General features: G+C 35.7%; 3 protein-coding genes across 4 annotated transcripts in view; 1 reads left to right on the top strand and 2 right to left on the bottom strand.

Annotated features, from left to right (window-relative positions):
* LOC113515270 (unconventional myosin-Va) overlaps positions 1–8,235 on the bottom strand; it is a 65,357-nt gene extending 57,122 nt beyond the window's left edge. For both annotated transcript variants that reach the window (XM_052901171.1, XM_052901172.1), the window contains exons 1-5: positions 8,063–8,235; positions 6,654–6,776; positions 5,386–5,504; positions 2,391–2,473; positions 214–336 (exon numbers count right to left, since the gene is read on the bottom strand). In XM_052901171.1, the coding sequence (XP_052757131.1) occupies positions 214–336; positions 2,391–2,473; positions 5,386–5,504; positions 6,654–6,776; positions 8,063–8,089 (475 nt within the window). In that variant the 5' untranslated portion in view covers positions 8,090–8,235. The remainder of the gene's footprint in view (positions 1–213; positions 337–2,390; positions 2,474–5,385; positions 5,505–6,653; positions 6,777–8,062) is intronic.
* A 458-nt stretch (positions 8,236–8,693) lies between these two features.
* LOC113510006 (neuropeptide IMFamide) lies at positions 8,694–10,449 on the bottom strand. The gene is made up of 3 exons (XM_026893425.3): positions 10,331–10,449; positions 9,546–9,684; positions 8,694–9,014 (listed from the first exon to the last, which is right to left on the bottom strand). Exons 2-3 carry the CDS (start codon positions 9,682–9,684, stop codon positions 8,923–8,925), a joined length of 231 nt encoding a protein of 76 aa, XP_026749226.1. The 5' UTR covers positions 10,331–10,449; the 3' UTR covers positions 8,694–8,922.
* A 1,010-nt stretch (positions 10,450–11,459) lies between these two features.
* LOC113514598 (neuropeptide SIFamide-like) lies at positions 11,460–14,897 on the top strand. Its single transcript, XM_052901173.1, has 3 exons — positions 11,460–11,588; positions 12,911–13,040; positions 13,849–14,897. The coding sequence occupies exons 2-3, from the start codon at positions 12,920–12,922 to the stop codon at positions 13,938–13,940; spliced, it is 213 nt and encodes a 70-aa protein (XP_052757133.1). The 5' UTR covers positions 11,460–11,588; positions 12,911–12,919; the 3' UTR covers positions 13,941–14,897.
* Positions 14,898–16,053: the final 1,156 nt, after the last annotated feature.

The following is a 16,053-nucleotide window of genomic DNA, read 5'->3' as shown; positions in this document are numbered from 1 at the left end:
TCCTTCTAAGATGCAAGATGTAATTTTTTTTATATTCGTGTGTATATATAATGGTTAACACTGACTATGACCCCCCCCCCCCCACTCTCTTTCTTACAGGAAAGATTGTATTGTATTTTTTAAGAGATCTCTATTGAATTTGTAACCCTAATTTACTAAGCAATTAGGTTTAAATTAGCTTGCTCATCTAAAACGATGTCTAGTCTCACTCACCTATGATACTCTGATCCCTGGTCTCCCTCTCCAGTTTTGTGTAGGCCTCTTCGGATACAGCGAAGATATGGGGGTCCAAGTCCCCCATGGACTGTCCGCGGTACGCCATGATTGTTTCATCTCCTGTCAATTGATATTGTTTTATGAGACATCAATTATCGAAATCAATGGTGATGATTCATCATCATCATCATTCAGATATCATCATCATTATATCAGCCTTTAACTGTCAACTCCTGAACATAGGCCTCCCCTTTGGGGGGTTTTGCCAGTAGTTGCCAGTATTTGGCAGGCTGATTGGCAACCGCAGTTAGGCTTTAGAGATGTTTTAAAAAGGACGCTGCTGCTCATTCCTCGCCCTTTCCATAACAAAATGAACACAGTCCTCAGATTTCCATCAGTAGTTGCCAAATTGGCAGACGTGTTGGCAACCTCAGCTAGGCGGGGGGAAAGGGATTGTTAGTAATTGGGTTTGACAACCCCATTGCTACCAACATACCTTACCAGGTCGACCTCCACGTAGTTCCCCGTGGAAACCATTTGGAATAATTTTTGTTGAATTCGTCACAATGGGCTAACTGACCTGCTTCATCCTTATCTATCATCACTCACTGGTGCCCCCCCCCCCCCCAGTGTATACCGATAGAGCAGGCAGGGTTACCATTCCATCATCACCCATTTTTTTTTGATGGGTGAAAATGGTATGGTAACCCCGCCTGTGCTAACGGGATACGCCGGCGGAGCACCAGTGAAGGGTGATAGATGAGAATGAAAACAGGCCAGTTAGCCCATCATGATGAATTCACCAGGAATTAACCATGATAGTTTCCAGGGAGAACCGCGAGGAGGTCGACCTGGTTGGGTATATTGCTAGCAATAGGATTCTCAGTCTCCATTACTAACAATCCCTTTCCTATCATCACCCATTAAAAAAAACCGCAGTTCGGCTTTAGAGATATTTTAAGAGGAACGCTGCTGCCCATCCCTCGACCGTTTAATTTCTTTATTCGCCACTTACGATACCCATCACACGGCCAGTTTTATTTTTGTTTATCCATTAAATACAAAATCTTTCCTTTTTATAATATTACTAGCGACCCGCCCCGGCTTCGAACGGATGCACATTACATCACATCACATTAGAAATCTCTAAAATTATCAGTGTTCTTCTACTATATTATGCATGTATTGTACATATAAACCTTCCTCTTGAATTACTCTATCTATTAAAAAGAACCGCTTCAAAATCCGTTGCGTAGTTTTAAAAATCTAAGCATACACGTGGACAGGAAGAGTACCAGAGGGAGACTTTGTACAAAAGTCGTTTGCTTGAGTACCTCTGTCCCATTCGTGTTTCTACTGTGAAGCAGTTGTGTTTGCATGGCTGTGTTTCGGTTTGAAGGGTGAGATATGGCGTGAATTTACTGGGCACAGAGGAATAACACCTAAGTCCTCAGGAATGGTAACGCATGGGAGGTATCATGGGCGAAACAGTATACCCTGTTATGTCCATGGTACTGCTCATGTCTATAGGCGACGGTTGCCACTTTCCATCACGTGGGCCGTCAGCTTGCTTGCCATTCTAAGTTGTATAAAAATACAAGGCAGACGGGAATCGACTTTGTTTTATACTGTGTAGTGATTTGTAAATATTGTATGTATGGATTATTCATTAAAAGCATTTAGGATGTACAATATCCGCTGTAGGTATGTCTGTTGATAACACTTATCTTTTTTAATAATAATTTTTATTAAAAACTAGCAGTTTCCCGCGGTATTGTTTTTTTTTTTTTGATGAGTGAGTGCTAACTGACCTACGTTAAGGGGAAAGGGATTGTTAGTAATGGAGACTGAGAATCCCATTGCTAGCAATATACCCAACCAGGTCGACCTTCTCACGGTTCTCCCTGGAAACTATCATGGTTAATTCCTGACAAATTCATCATGATGGGCTAACTGGCCTGTTTTCATTCTCATCTATCACCCTTCACTGGTGCTCCGCCAGCGTATCCCGTTAGCGCAGGCGGGGTTACCATACCATTTTCACCCATCAAAAAGAAACCTGACCTACCTTTTCATCCTTACCTATCATCCCTCACTGGTGCCCCGCCAGCATATACCGATAACGCAGGCGGGGATACCATTCCATATTTATGTATTAAAAAAAAAATACTTACCGTAAATGGGTAAATCGTAGTAAGGATTAATTGCAACCAGCACGATGCCACAGTACGTGTAGATGGCGTTACGGTCGCAGAACCTGTGAATAAATTAAAATTTTATAGCAACAGATATATCCCGTTGGCCATGTGGTCCCGGCATAGAATAGGCCACCCCTTCCTTTCCTGTGGGTGTCGTAAGAGATGACTAAGGGAGGGCCAGGGATGGACAGCAGCGTCCCTCTTAAAACATCTCCAAAGCCTAACTGCGGTTGCCAATCCGCCTGCCGAGCGCGGCAACTACTTGCAAGACAATACTGGCTTACAACTTCTGGCAAAGAATATACTTACTTTGAAATTGGTGCAATAGAAATTCCATCAAAATCGGTTCAGTAATTAAATTTTTAGATCAAAATAACTAGTTTTGTTACAATTGAAGTAGATTTTTTGTAACACAATCTTATTTATTTATTTATTTAAAGGAACATACATACATACATATGTGTCACGACTGTCTACCATTAGGGTAGGCAGAAACAATGGAACGCCAAATGCTTCGATTCAAACAGACCTCTTTCAAGCGTGTATGAAAAGATTGATGAATGTGGAGGAAGCCCTCCACATTCATCAATCTTTTCATACACGCTCGCCGGTTACGGGTACTTTTAATTTGGCCCTTCTTCAGCACGTCGCCTATTTGGTCGACATACGTCCGTCTAGGGCGGCCCCTACCGACATCTCCATTCATTCGTGCTCGATAAATCTCTTTCATAATTCTTGTTTCATCCGTCCTCTCCAAATGACCAAACCAACGCAACATTACTTTTTCGATTTTTGTCACTACGTCGTGTTTCAGTAAATTTAAACTTTCATTTAAAGGAACACCAACAGCATATTGCATTATAACATATAGGTATAACAAACATTAAATACAATACAATATTAATGCACACGCCTATTATAGGTATTCACAGTATATTTTTCATTCATATCTTAATTTATAAAAAAAAAAAATAAAAAAAAAGATTTAAATTTAAATCTAAAATCAGTGTTTTTTTTTACTAAATATTCCTTATTATCTCATCATCATCACGGTGACGTCATGTATATTACTCTGATGACCTTTTCCTACCATTTCTGTTGAAGACTGGTTTGGAACTGATAATTGTATGTTTGTACAGGTGGCGAGCATTTAACGCAGGTATAAGTGTACGAATTAGCATCCGTCACGCTAGATTCGAATTTCAAATTTGTAAAAAAATTATAACGAAAAATTGCATCCGTCACGCTAGGTTCGAATTTCAAAATAGTAAAAAAGTTGTAACGGAAAATTATGACCTGTCACTGTTTTTTTTTTTTTTATTTCTACCATAATAAGATAAAGATTGTGTTTCATAATAAAAATCGACTTCAGTTATGGCAAAACCAACAAAATGACTATTTCGAGTTCAAAACTCAATCACTGAAGCCATTTTCATAATGGATATGGAACCAATCTATAAGTATATCCTTTTAAATAAAAAAAAAAGAATTTATCCAAATTATTTAATAACTGACGAAATTATGAGTGTGTATATATATACCTATATATAGATCATCACAGAGCAACTCTGCTCTGTAATTATCTCAATGTTACAGAGGTGAGAATTTTTTTTATTTATTTTTTATGCATCTTGAATAGCAAACAAGCTGACGGCCCTCCTGATGGAAAGTGGTAACCGTCGCCTATAGACACGAGCAGTACCGTGGACATAACAGAGTATAGTATTTCGCGAGTATACATTCCTGAGGACTAAAGAGTTAAGCCTCAGTTCCAAGTGAATTCATCATGATGGGTTATTGGACCCGCCTTTTCATCCTCATCTATCATCACTCACTTGTACCCCGCTAGCGTATACCGTTAGCGCAGGTGGAGTTACCATACCGTTATTATTTATTAAAAAAAAAACCGGCAGGACATGATTTCGAGGAATCTCGTAGTGATCAATATAAAGCAGTCGCATAATACCTACTCGACATCGTCGATAGAGAATGTAGCAACTTTATCGGTACATGACTCATTACATGTTAATTCAATAAACAGATGAACAAAAACGGAATCGTTTACATACAATTTATATACATATATTGTAATTTATATATTAATACGTGAATCAAAAACTTTGTACCCCTTGTTACGAAAATTGCGCAGACAGAGAAGTATGAAATTTGGCACACTTATAGTTTATATAGAGAAGGAGTGAAAAATGATAATATTTTTTTTTAAATTGTACATAAAAAATACATTTAAACAATAAAAAAAAAACATTACACACACTACCATGTATTTGACACACACACGCATGTATATATACTCTTTTGTTTATAGTTAAAGTCTGTGGTCGAATTGAGAATAGATTAATATTGTTTGTCTGTTAATATTATTTGTCTATAGTCTCACTGAATGTCATACGTGACCATAATAAATACATTTATTACAATATATGCTATGGTCGAATTTCCACCACTCGGCGACCACTAGTAAATTAAATTCTTATTCGACCGAGATTCGAGCGTGAAGACAATTCATTAAGCCCTCCGCAAACGATTAACGTCGTGTCTTTTGTAATTTTTAACCAACTTAAAAAAGAAGGAGATTCTCAATTTTTATTTTTCTTACCTCATACCTCCGTCAGTTGTAAACCGATTTGGAAAATTCTTCTCTCACCTATTTTCATCCACTCTCAAGTACCGAGGATATTCCATTATCATCCATAAAGATCCTTTTCTCTCTGGACCCTTTACAGTCTAATGTCAAGGGCCCAGAAAGAAAGGGCTCATTCTAAGAATAAATCACAATGCTGGATTATATCCAGCGATCAAAGACGTATTAAGGTTTCTTCAGGGTCAGCAACGCGCACGTGACACCGCTAGTGTTGCAGGCGTCCATAAGCTACAGTGACCGTTTACCATCAGACGGGCAGTGTGCTTATTTGCCACTTTTATGGTATTAGAAAAATTTACTTAAACTCACCTGACTTTAAGGTTATGCAGCACGGCTGGCTCATGAAGGTATGATAGTGACGTGAGATCATTTTGGCCAATCAGCAGTGATGGATTTCTCAGTGGGGGCATTTGCTTCTCATCTGTGATCTAAAGAAAAAAAAATGTAACTGTTTAGAAAAAAATAAATAAATAAAAAAAAAACTTGTTGAAGTATTAGCTGTGCTTACATTGCTGTATTTCAGTTTAAAGGGTAGGGTATTACAGTGAAATTACAGGATACAGAGATATATTTTTTTTACTATAGAATAGTTCATCAAAAAACAACGTCTCTGGGCATATTTACAATTAACAATTTTTTTTTTATTCAGCACCATCATTCATCACCACTTCAGCCTTTAACTGTCCACTGCTGAACATAAGCCTTTTCCATAAGAGGAATTTTGCCAGTAGTTGCCACGCTTGACAGGTGGATTGGCAACCACAGTTTTTTTTATTGATGGGTGAAAATGGTATGGTTACGGGATATGCTGGTGGAGCCCCAGTGAAGGGTGATAGATGAGAATGAAAACAGGCCAGTTAGCCCATCATGATGAATTCATCAGGAATTAACCATGATAGTTTCTAGGAAGAACCGCGAGGAGGTCGACCTGGTTGGGTATATTGCTAGCAATAGGATTCTCAATCTCCATTACTAACAATCCCTTTCCCCCCTGGCAACCTCAGTTAGGCTTTTAGAGATGTTACAAGGAGATTTATAGCATAATATACTTTTTTTTTATATAACTTAGAGGATTAACTGAGTTCTACTCAGTACGATTTTAATTCATCACGACCATAACTAGACCCAAGTTTAAGGTAGGGCAAAAGAACTTTTTGGTAGGGCAGAAGCCATAATTAAATGATTTTGAAAATGTGAATCTATCTAATTTTCTTGGAGTGAGGGGAAGGGATCTTTAGTAATGCGGGCTACCAGTCGCATTGCTAACAATATATCCTGTCAGGTCGACCTCCACGCGGTTCCCCCTGGAAACCATCCTGCTGAGTTTCAGGTGTATTAATCACGATGGGCTGACTGACCTGCTTTTTTTCATTATTCACCTATCATCTCTCACTGGTGCTCCGCCAGCGTATACCATTAGCACAGGCGGGGACATCACTCCATTCATCATCCATTAAAAAAAATTTTTCTGGAGCCTTTCATTTTAAGGCAAGGCATTGGACCATTTAAGGTGACGCACTGCCACTCAAGGCCCCCCTCTTCCCCAGGTACGGCCATCCGATTCATTATATATTTACCTTTATTTGCCGTATCTCTCCGGACTGGTCGAGTTTGACTATCAGCACTCCTGAACGGAAGTCTGCTACCACTGTTGCACTCTCCCATACTGTATCCGGATTCTCCACCCACACTTGGGCGTCCTGTAATATTATGGGGTACAGAATAATCTAATTCAAATTCAAGGTGTCTTTATTCAAAAAAACTTATGTTTCTAACATTTAAATCTTCATATTCAAGATCTTACTGCTGTGTTTGGGATGCTGTTATCTGCTGAGAAGGATTTCCCAAGAAACTCAACAGTTATCCTTATGAACCTCTACTAACATTGTGTATATTTATTTAAAATGAAATAAAAATATTATGTATAAAATATAATGATCATTGCAAAAGCCCTTGCATGATGGACTAACACACCATGCACATTTATTATTGAGTAATTGTTTAGTGTGTAAGTATCGGCCAGTGCATAGACTGCCACGGAACAGTCCTAAGCCACCTGCAACCACTGACTCCCTTCAATGCATTTGAGGTTGTCATTCCATTTAATGGAAGGGTCGTTCTACATTGCATTTGCCCATATGGGGTCCCCATTCAAGAACCTGTCTTCCCTATCGGTTATCGGTTCGTCAACCTATGTAGCCAGCCCATTGCCACTTCAGCTTGCTTACCCTGCAGCCTATGTCAGTAACTTTTGGTTGTTACATGTTTTAAATAAGAGTTTTGAATTTATTAAAAGGTAAATCCAAAATAACACACACCACAAATAGAATGACCATTAGTTCAATGATACTTATCATAGGCACATTTAAAGAGGGGCCAGTTGGGATGTGCCCACCTCAGATTTGTCTGGTGCCCACCACCAACACAAAGATTACACAATGAGAAGTCAAGCACCCTCCAGAAAATAATTTTATATATGCCAATAATACTTACCGAGGACATATAAAATAAAAAATTTAAAGACGATGCAATTACAAATAAGATTATATTTAAGTCATTCTAATAACATTGTGTCTTGTTATACAAAATTAATATAAATATTTAAGTTTACATAATTAATACTTTTTTAAAATACTAATGTTATTATAATTATAATAAATACTACATTTAATTAACATGATACATAGTAAATTATATGAATATGCATTTAATTAAAGACCCGTAAAATAGTATTAAATAATTCATAAGGAGGTGGGTAATGTAATCACTTCAAGCATAGTGACATAGATAGTAAAAGTGCTATAATCATTTAGATATCTTATGGGTCAGCATTTATAGATGATCATATATTTGTCTCAATACACGATGTAAAAATTAAAAAGTTATAGATGACGATAAATTTGATACAAACATCTAATATTCTAAATTTGAAAATTAAAATATCACAGCACAACATACTAGCATGAAATAATCATTCATAAATTACCTTTGTGTAAAGCTCTTTCGTTGTCATTTTGATTCAATTTTATTAATAATTATATTTATTAAATTAAATTAATGGACATATTATTTCACCACGAGTTCAGAACTTTGAAAATCCATTTTAGAAACAAAAATAAGGTAGATTCGAAATTGCTAATTTCCCGATGCAAAACGTCACTGCATTGTTATTGACATTTTGATTCAGTGTTATCAGCTGTTTTATCATTGTATGTAGGTAATATTTCCGCAGATAAAAAAAATTAAAGACAATAATTCTGTAAGTTGTAATGTAAGTTTTCCGGTTTCCAATAGGAAACGATAAATTCTATTAAGAATCTGATATGAACATAAAAACATAAAACAATGTTGAAAGCAGGGAAAGTGTTATCTTTAAATTCCCACGTGTGCTGCCATATCAAAATATTCAGAAGTAGGTCAATACACATTCCGTTTTTAGTTTATAATGTTGGACTCTTTGAATAAAAACAACTGAATAATTCTACAGTATTTAATTACAACACATTATTACATAACATAGCATTTATTACGTAATCCAGCCTATAAATAATTGATAAATATCTATTAAACTGTTTTGCATAAGGTAGATTGTAATGTTGCTATAGCGTAAATTCAGATATACCTCAAATTACAATAAAAATGTACGCAGGCAAAAGTATATAACCCATTACTTTAAAAAAAAATCAACCAAACAATCCACTAATTTTACTATATTATGTGAAATAATCTATGCAATACCCTTATTTACTTTAGGTACCTAAATATAAAAATTTACATTAATCGACTCTCAGTCCATTATGAATGCTTTTGTCATTAAAATGTTCTTGTTTTACTAACTTCTCAATTTCACTTATTTTCTTGAGACGGGAACCAAGCTTGGCAAGCTTCTGTGGCAATCTCACACAACGCCGTGAAAGTTTTTCCCCGGGAATCGTATTCTGAAAGACAATGAAGTATTTTAGAAACAAGTGACAAAATGTTTAAGACATATTTATTTTCAACTAACAATAATAGTAACAATCACAACAATCCATTCGTTAAAATAATATACTGTCGAGATTTATTATTGATGTAAAGAAACTTCGAACAACACAAAAATACTTGAAAATTCATCACAGGGGAAATATATTACTAGCTTTTTCCCGCGCTATTATTATTATTAAGCTACTTATTATTACTAAGGCGTTATGACGTTAATAGATAACAAACAAACTCTCACATTTCTAATATTAGTAAAGATAAGATGGCCACCGCTCTATACTTTATATGTAGATACATACATACCCTCAGTCTACCAGAAGAATACTGAATAACACAAAACTTTAGAATTTTTTCCTAATCATGATTTCCAATTAAAAGTAAAAAGTTTCTATACACGTTTCATAATGTTCGATTTAGTTGTTTAGTTCGACTGCTATCTCCCTAGATCGCTTTCCAAAAGTGAATATATAGAAACATTTTTATCTCACCAGAAGGTCCTCTTTTGCCGAACATGATGCCGTTCATTGGTGCATTTTTGTAGTTAGCCTCGCTGACGCCGGCAAGTGACAAAATTACAATGATGGCGCAGATAATCGCCACTGTAAACCTCAGCATGTTTGCAACCATCTAAAATAAATGCAATAAAAGTAATAAAAGAAAAGGTCGTTTTGAAATAAATAATTAAACGGATAAAATGAATGTGAATTTTTTATTTTTTTGTTACTTGTCACCGCATTAACGACTAGTCTAATCATTATGAAATTTGGCAAAGAGAAATATGCACTACTTTTTATCATGGTTATTCGAACATAGTCATTGAGACAGCTAGTTTTAAAGTAATGCGACCTTTTAATACGTTTATATTCCTCTTGTAGTTAACCATTAGTTTTATTTCTCTTGGTGCTTCAATGTATTTTTGAAGTAATGGCAAATTTAAAACATATTCATGTAATAATCTTATATATAAATAATAATAATGATTTTTTACTTAAAGAAAAAGTTTTTAGAGATTATTTTATGTACGGAATCCACAGCGAGTGAGTAAACTCACTCTTTACCAATTTTTTGCATATCAGCTTTTACAATTTCAGTTCAGTTGACTAGTTTTAATTATTAAAAAAAAATAGGTAGAGTGATCGTCAAAACTAGAGTGTTTTACTACTTTTAATTTTTATTGAAAATTTTTGGAATAGTAATGCACAAAACATTAAAAATGAATAGTGAAACTACTTTCTTCATTTTTGTACTATACGAAAAATAATTTCAAAAATACCTTTGTCTGTGGGTAGTCTCCTTCTAGTGGTAACACTGCTGAAAGCTGACAGACAACTGATGCAAGGATACGATATTCCCGCCATTTTATACTCACTGGAGGGAACTGGGAAAATGTCCGTCCATCAGTAGTTCGATTAACGGATTATTGGATGTTGACCGCATATTGATAGTATTATGAACAAATCCCATAGGATTATAACTTGGTTAGTGCATACTATTAACAGGCAATATATGGAGTGTTGGTTTGTTTTCTTAAAGATAAATGTAATAGTATACTAGCTGATGTCCGCAACTTCATCTGTGTAAAACTGTGTATTATATCTCTTTTTTATAGTTAAAAGTTTTGTAAGTATACAATATATTAAGCTAACATTGTTATTAACTTATTGTTGTTACTATATATATATATAATTACTTAGGTGTAATTAGGTTGAAAAAGCTTGTCTAGTTTCAGGATCGTTCGAGACCTTTAATCGTGAGCGGTTGTGACGCCAGCGCTAACCTGACTGCGCGCCTTGACTCGCTAAGTATGAGCTTTAGACGCGTTAACATACCATATACCTCTTACTTCACACCCTTACCTCTCCTCTTTATAAGACAGGCTTACGTTCAGCAATGGATAGTTAACATCTGATATGATAGTGATGCTGATAATGAACCCGTTAAACCCCGTTACTAGAATTCTCTCTCTCTCTATTAAAAATAGGTAGCTACAGTTGCCAGGCTCAGAACAGAGACACCCAAGCAATTCTATTATTCCTAAAATTCATCTATATATTTCAGTTACAATATCCGATAGAGAAGACATTTTAAAATTTTGACTTACAATGACATTTTAAAATTTGAATCAAAATGGCGGATTTTCCTCTATCAATGTGCAGAGAAATCCAATATGTAGATATCAGGTTTCCATATTACCCATACCCAGTTTCCATCATTATTATCAAAAAGTACGTTGTACTATGTCTATGTTTTCAATCAATCAACTAAATTAACCTCTACTCATCCCTACTACTCCCAGTTGCAAAGTGCAGTAACTCAATAAATAAAAGAAAATATCCCATCCATTCTTCGTTTAATAGAGATACTCGATCGAATTACATCGTATAAGAAATACCGATATTGCCTGCAAAAATGATTTAGAAGAGGTATAAAAGCAGGAGCATTAACGGAATATGGTATCAGTTGGGATTTTACACCAACGTTGTGCTACGTATCACAGCAGTGTAAAAGTTTGTAATAATTAACAGTTTCTAGTAAGTTTATGTTAAATTTTCAATGAAAAATATCTGTTTTTATTTGTTTGTACAAATTTAATTTATAAAAAAGTTATATTTGTGTCTAAGACGTTTAAATTACGTTAAGGGCTCATTTTAAGGATTGGTTTATTAAAAAAGACTTCAAAACATCAAATAGACAAGTGTAGGTCGTTCTTATTTCTGACCTCCTGACAAACGGCAGACGAATCCGTCGATAGAATTTTCAAAGTAAAATTCAAATCATCTTTATTCAAATAAATACGTTTACAAGCACTTTTAAATCATGTTTTTTAATCTACTACAAGGTTCGAAAGGTTGTTATCTGTCGAGAAGAGCCCGTAAGAAACTCAACAGTTACTCTTTTAAATCTCTGTTAACATTATATGTATTTGTTTAAATGTACTATGTATAAAATTACACGGTCGTTAAAAGCCCGCGCATGATCCACTAACACCATGCACATTTGTCATCGTTTAGTGTGTAATAGGCTTTGTTCAATAAGTGTTTTTTAATAACAGAATCGTGATCGTAAGAGACGTTACCATTTCATTCTGTCTCAAAGACTGGCTATCCGTAACAATTGCACTAGTAGATTCGCTTGCTATTTGTCTAGAGCGCCAAATTATTAGTATAATCATTGCTATATTTTAATATCGCATAGATACGACTACTCCTCTTATGATCCCGGATAGAATGGGTCACCCCTGTCTTTATATGTGTCGTAAGAGGCGGCTAAGATATGAATAGCAGCGCTCCTATTGAAACATCACCAAAGCCTGACTGTAGTTGCTAACTCGCCTTCCAGGGAGGAAAGGAATTGTTAGTAATGGAGACAGAATCCCATTGCTAGCAATATACCCAACCAGGTTGACCTCTTCGCGGTTCCCCCTGGAAACTATCATGGTTAATTCCTGATGAATTCATCATGATGGGCTAACTGGCCTGTTTTCATTCTCATCTATCACCCTTCACTGGTGCTCCGCCAGCGTATCCCGTTAACGCAGGCGGGGTTACCATACCATTTTCATCCATAAAAAAACCCGCCTTCCAAGCATGGCAACTACTGACAAAATCCTCCCTTATAGGGGAGGCCTATGTTCACTAACAAACAGTTAACAGTTGATACGATGACGACGATGACGATGATAGAGAAAATAGTAGTAGTAAATAAGATCTCTTATCACCTAATTTTAATACTACAATATTAGACGTAGTTTAAATATAGCATTAATGATCTAACCTTGCACACAGAAGAAGGAGTTTACACAGCTTCGTTTACTTTCAAGTAAAAAATACATAAATTTTCTTTTATTTTCCAGGACTCCAAGATGCGTTCCCTAATTGTCTTTGGCCTTGTAGCCGTCTTCTTGTGCCTCTTGCACACCATTGAGGCTAACTACAAGAAGCCTCCTTTTAACGGGTCGATCTTCGGGAAAAGAAACAACATTGGTTAGTACATAATATTAAAAGAATTTTACTATTTTAAGCATTGAATGTGTTGTGTTTATGAAATAAATGGATTTGAATGACATTTTGTACATGGATAGATTAAAGCCTTTCTTAACATACTGACTACATCCGTATATATACTGATTCACGCGGGCGAAGCCACGGGATACAGCTTGTTTAACCATAGAATCTAATGCCAAATCGACTACTCATCATGACATAATAATATTATGGTCCTTTTCCTATGACCAAAGATTAGGCATCTAATAATTTGGCGTCATAATATTTTTTATGGGTGCAAATGAAATGACAACCCCTCCTGCAGTATCTATATAGACCGGGGAATCATCAGCCAGTGGAAGATAAGGGGTGAAGATGAAAATAGGTCAGTTAGGCCATCGCGATGAATTCCACAAAAATGAAATACGATGATTTCCAGAGAGAACCGCCTAAAGGTTGTAAAGGTCGACATGATAGGATACATTGCCAGCAATAGAGCCGTTAGACTCTAATATTAACAATCCCTTCCCCACTACGTGATAAAATTTATTATGATGATAATAAACCAGTTGTTTCCGTTGATGTGAATTGACTGGGTACAGAGGAATAACACCTGAGTCCTCAGGAATGGCAACGCATGGGGGGGTATCATGGGCGAAACAGTATACTCTGTTGTGTCCATGGTACTGCTCATGTCTATAGGCGACGATTACCACTTTCCATCAGGTGGGCCGTCAGCTTGTTTGCCATTCTAAGTTGTATAAAAAATATATATATATAAAAAAAAGTAATTTATATCTTTTCGCAGAATATGACTCTACTGGCAAAGCGCTTTCAGCTCTTTGCGAAATTGCCTCCGAGACATGTCAGGCGTGGTATCAAGCGTTGGATAACAAATAAATAGGGGCAACTAAATTAAGGATAACTAGATACAATGACATAGCTGATGACTTGCAGATGGCAATGCGGTGGGGCCTTGGTCTTTTGGGGGCTACACTAGCGCTTCCAACTCTTTAAAATGTTCTTAGAATGGCTCCACTTGTATTCACATTGTTTAAAGATTTACTAAAAATAGAAGGGCATTGATATTTTAGGAGATCTCTCAGTTCACAGCTACGGCATTGAATATTAGAAGTATTTATTCAAATAATCGAGGTATTATTATTATTATTGCTTATTTATTTCAATATTTAATATTAATAATAAAAGTTAGACTGAACTATACGCAATTTTGTTTTTTAATGGATGTTTCGTTTCTTAATGAAAAAAATAAAGTATTAAATGTATATTATAACTATTTAGGCTTAATATATAATAAAATTTCGCTTAAAACTTTACTCTGTTATTATGTTCAGATTAGTGGTAGTCAAAACTAGGTGTAGTTTGGAATTTACCGTTAATTACAACACACTTTCCCAACCGTCTGGACGAGTGGCGGTCCTCCACTGTGCGTTTTTCAAGGCACTTCCTTCCACGCACAACCACTATTTGGAATCAACTTCCAGCAGCAGTATTTCCGAATCGATACGACTACATAACCTTAAAGAAAACAGCATATTCCTTTTCAAAAGGCCGGCAGCACACATGCATGCAATGCTGTTAGTGTTGCGGGTAATCAAGGGCGGCGTTAGTCACTTACCGTCAGGTGAGCCGCATGCTCGTTTGCCCCCTGTGTTGTACAAAAAAAAACTTTCACAGGAGGTGCCTATTACAGATTAAAACCTGAAACTAGAAGAGTAGGTATAAGTGTTCTCGTAACATAATACAGTTTTTGTACTTATCGTAACATTTACTTGACCATTTGTACGGATTAACATTTGTAATTTTAAATTTACTATTAAACGCATTTACTTCTAATTTCTTTAGTTTTATTTTTTAAATATGGCGATCCTTCCACTAGAGGGAAATTTATGTCCAGCAGTAGAGAGTTATAGACTGATATGACAATGACAATTTGTTTTTAATAATATTACAAACAGAAGGAGACTTTGTACAAAAGTCGATTGTTTGAGTACCTCTGTCCCATTCATGTTACTACCGTGAAGCAGTTGTGTTTGCATGGCTGCGTTTCGGTTTGAAGGGTGGGATATGGCGTGAATTTACTGGATACAGAGGAATAACACCTGAGTCCTGAGGAACGGCAACGCATGGGGGGTATCATGAGCGAAACATTATACTCTGTTATGTCCATGGTACTGCTCATGTCTATAGGTGACGGTTACCAATTTCCATCAGGTGGGCCGTCAGCTTGTTTGCCATTCTAAGTTGTATAAAAAAAAAGAACAAACTGAAGGAAGTGACGTAAAAAGAACTAATAACTTCAATCGTAAAAAAATCATATAGAAGGCAAGTGTAAGTTTTCGTCAACTTCAAAAATAATTATCAAAATTGCTTTAGAATTGTTTGAAATATAATATAATTTACAAAAGGTATATAAGTGAAATGAAAACTTTACCTTTTCAAAGTTATTTAAAAAATTTATAGTAAAAACCCGTTTTTCGTAATTTTAAACTTACTGCATTTTACATAATACCTTCATAAAGTTTCAGCCAATTCAACTGATCGGTTATTTTATTACATTGATTATATGTGATTCTTTACACTGATGTAAGTTTTTATTTATGTTTTTATAGAAATAAAACATACAATGTTAAGTGGAGCAAACTGCATTCAAATCGTTTAAGCCGTTTCTGAGATTAACGTGTACAAATGTACAAACATACAGACAAATAGATAAACATTCTAGGAATAATTATTTTGGGTGCTATTACATTTCATAAATGTATTTCATGTTCATAAAGCCACGCTATAATAGTATTTCTTATATATTATCTTGTATATTTACCAGAGGGAGACTTTGTACAAAAGTCGTTTGCTTGGATACCTCTGTCCCATTCTTATTTCAACCGTGAAGCAGTTGTGTTTACATGGCTGTCTTTCCGTTTGATGGATGGGATATGGGGTGAATTTACAGGGTACAGAGGAATAACACCTGAGTCCTAAGGAATAGCAA

This window comes from Galleria mellonella, unplaced genomic scaffold (genome assembly GCF_026898425.1).
Source record: "Galleria mellonella isolate WM207_F2 unplaced genomic scaffold, CSIRO_AGI_GalMel_v1 utg746, whole genome shotgun sequence".
Lineage (NCBI taxonomy): Eukaryota > Metazoa > Arthropoda > Insecta > Lepidoptera > Pyralidae > Galleria > Galleria mellonella.
The sequence above is the reverse complement of the archived record's forward strand: the minus strand, read 5'-3'. Positions and strand labels throughout refer to the sequence as shown.

Coding starts and splice junctions, on each gene's coding strand:
- LOC113510006 (XM_026893425.3), bottom strand. CDS start 9,684: ATGGTTGCAAACATGCTGAGGTTTACAGTGGCGATTATCTGCGCCATC. Junction 9,015..9,545: donor CGGCAAAAGAGGACCTTCTG/GTGAGATAAAAA, acceptor ATTGTCTTTCAG/AATACGATTCCCGGGGAAAA.
- LOC113514598 (XM_052901173.1), top strand. CDS start 12,920: ATGCGTTCCCTAATTGTCTTTGGCCTTGTAGCCGTCTTCTTGTGCCTC. Junction 13,041..13,848: donor CGGGAAAAGAAACAACATTG/GTTAGTACATAA, acceptor ATCTTTTCGCAG/AATATGACTCTACTGGCAAA.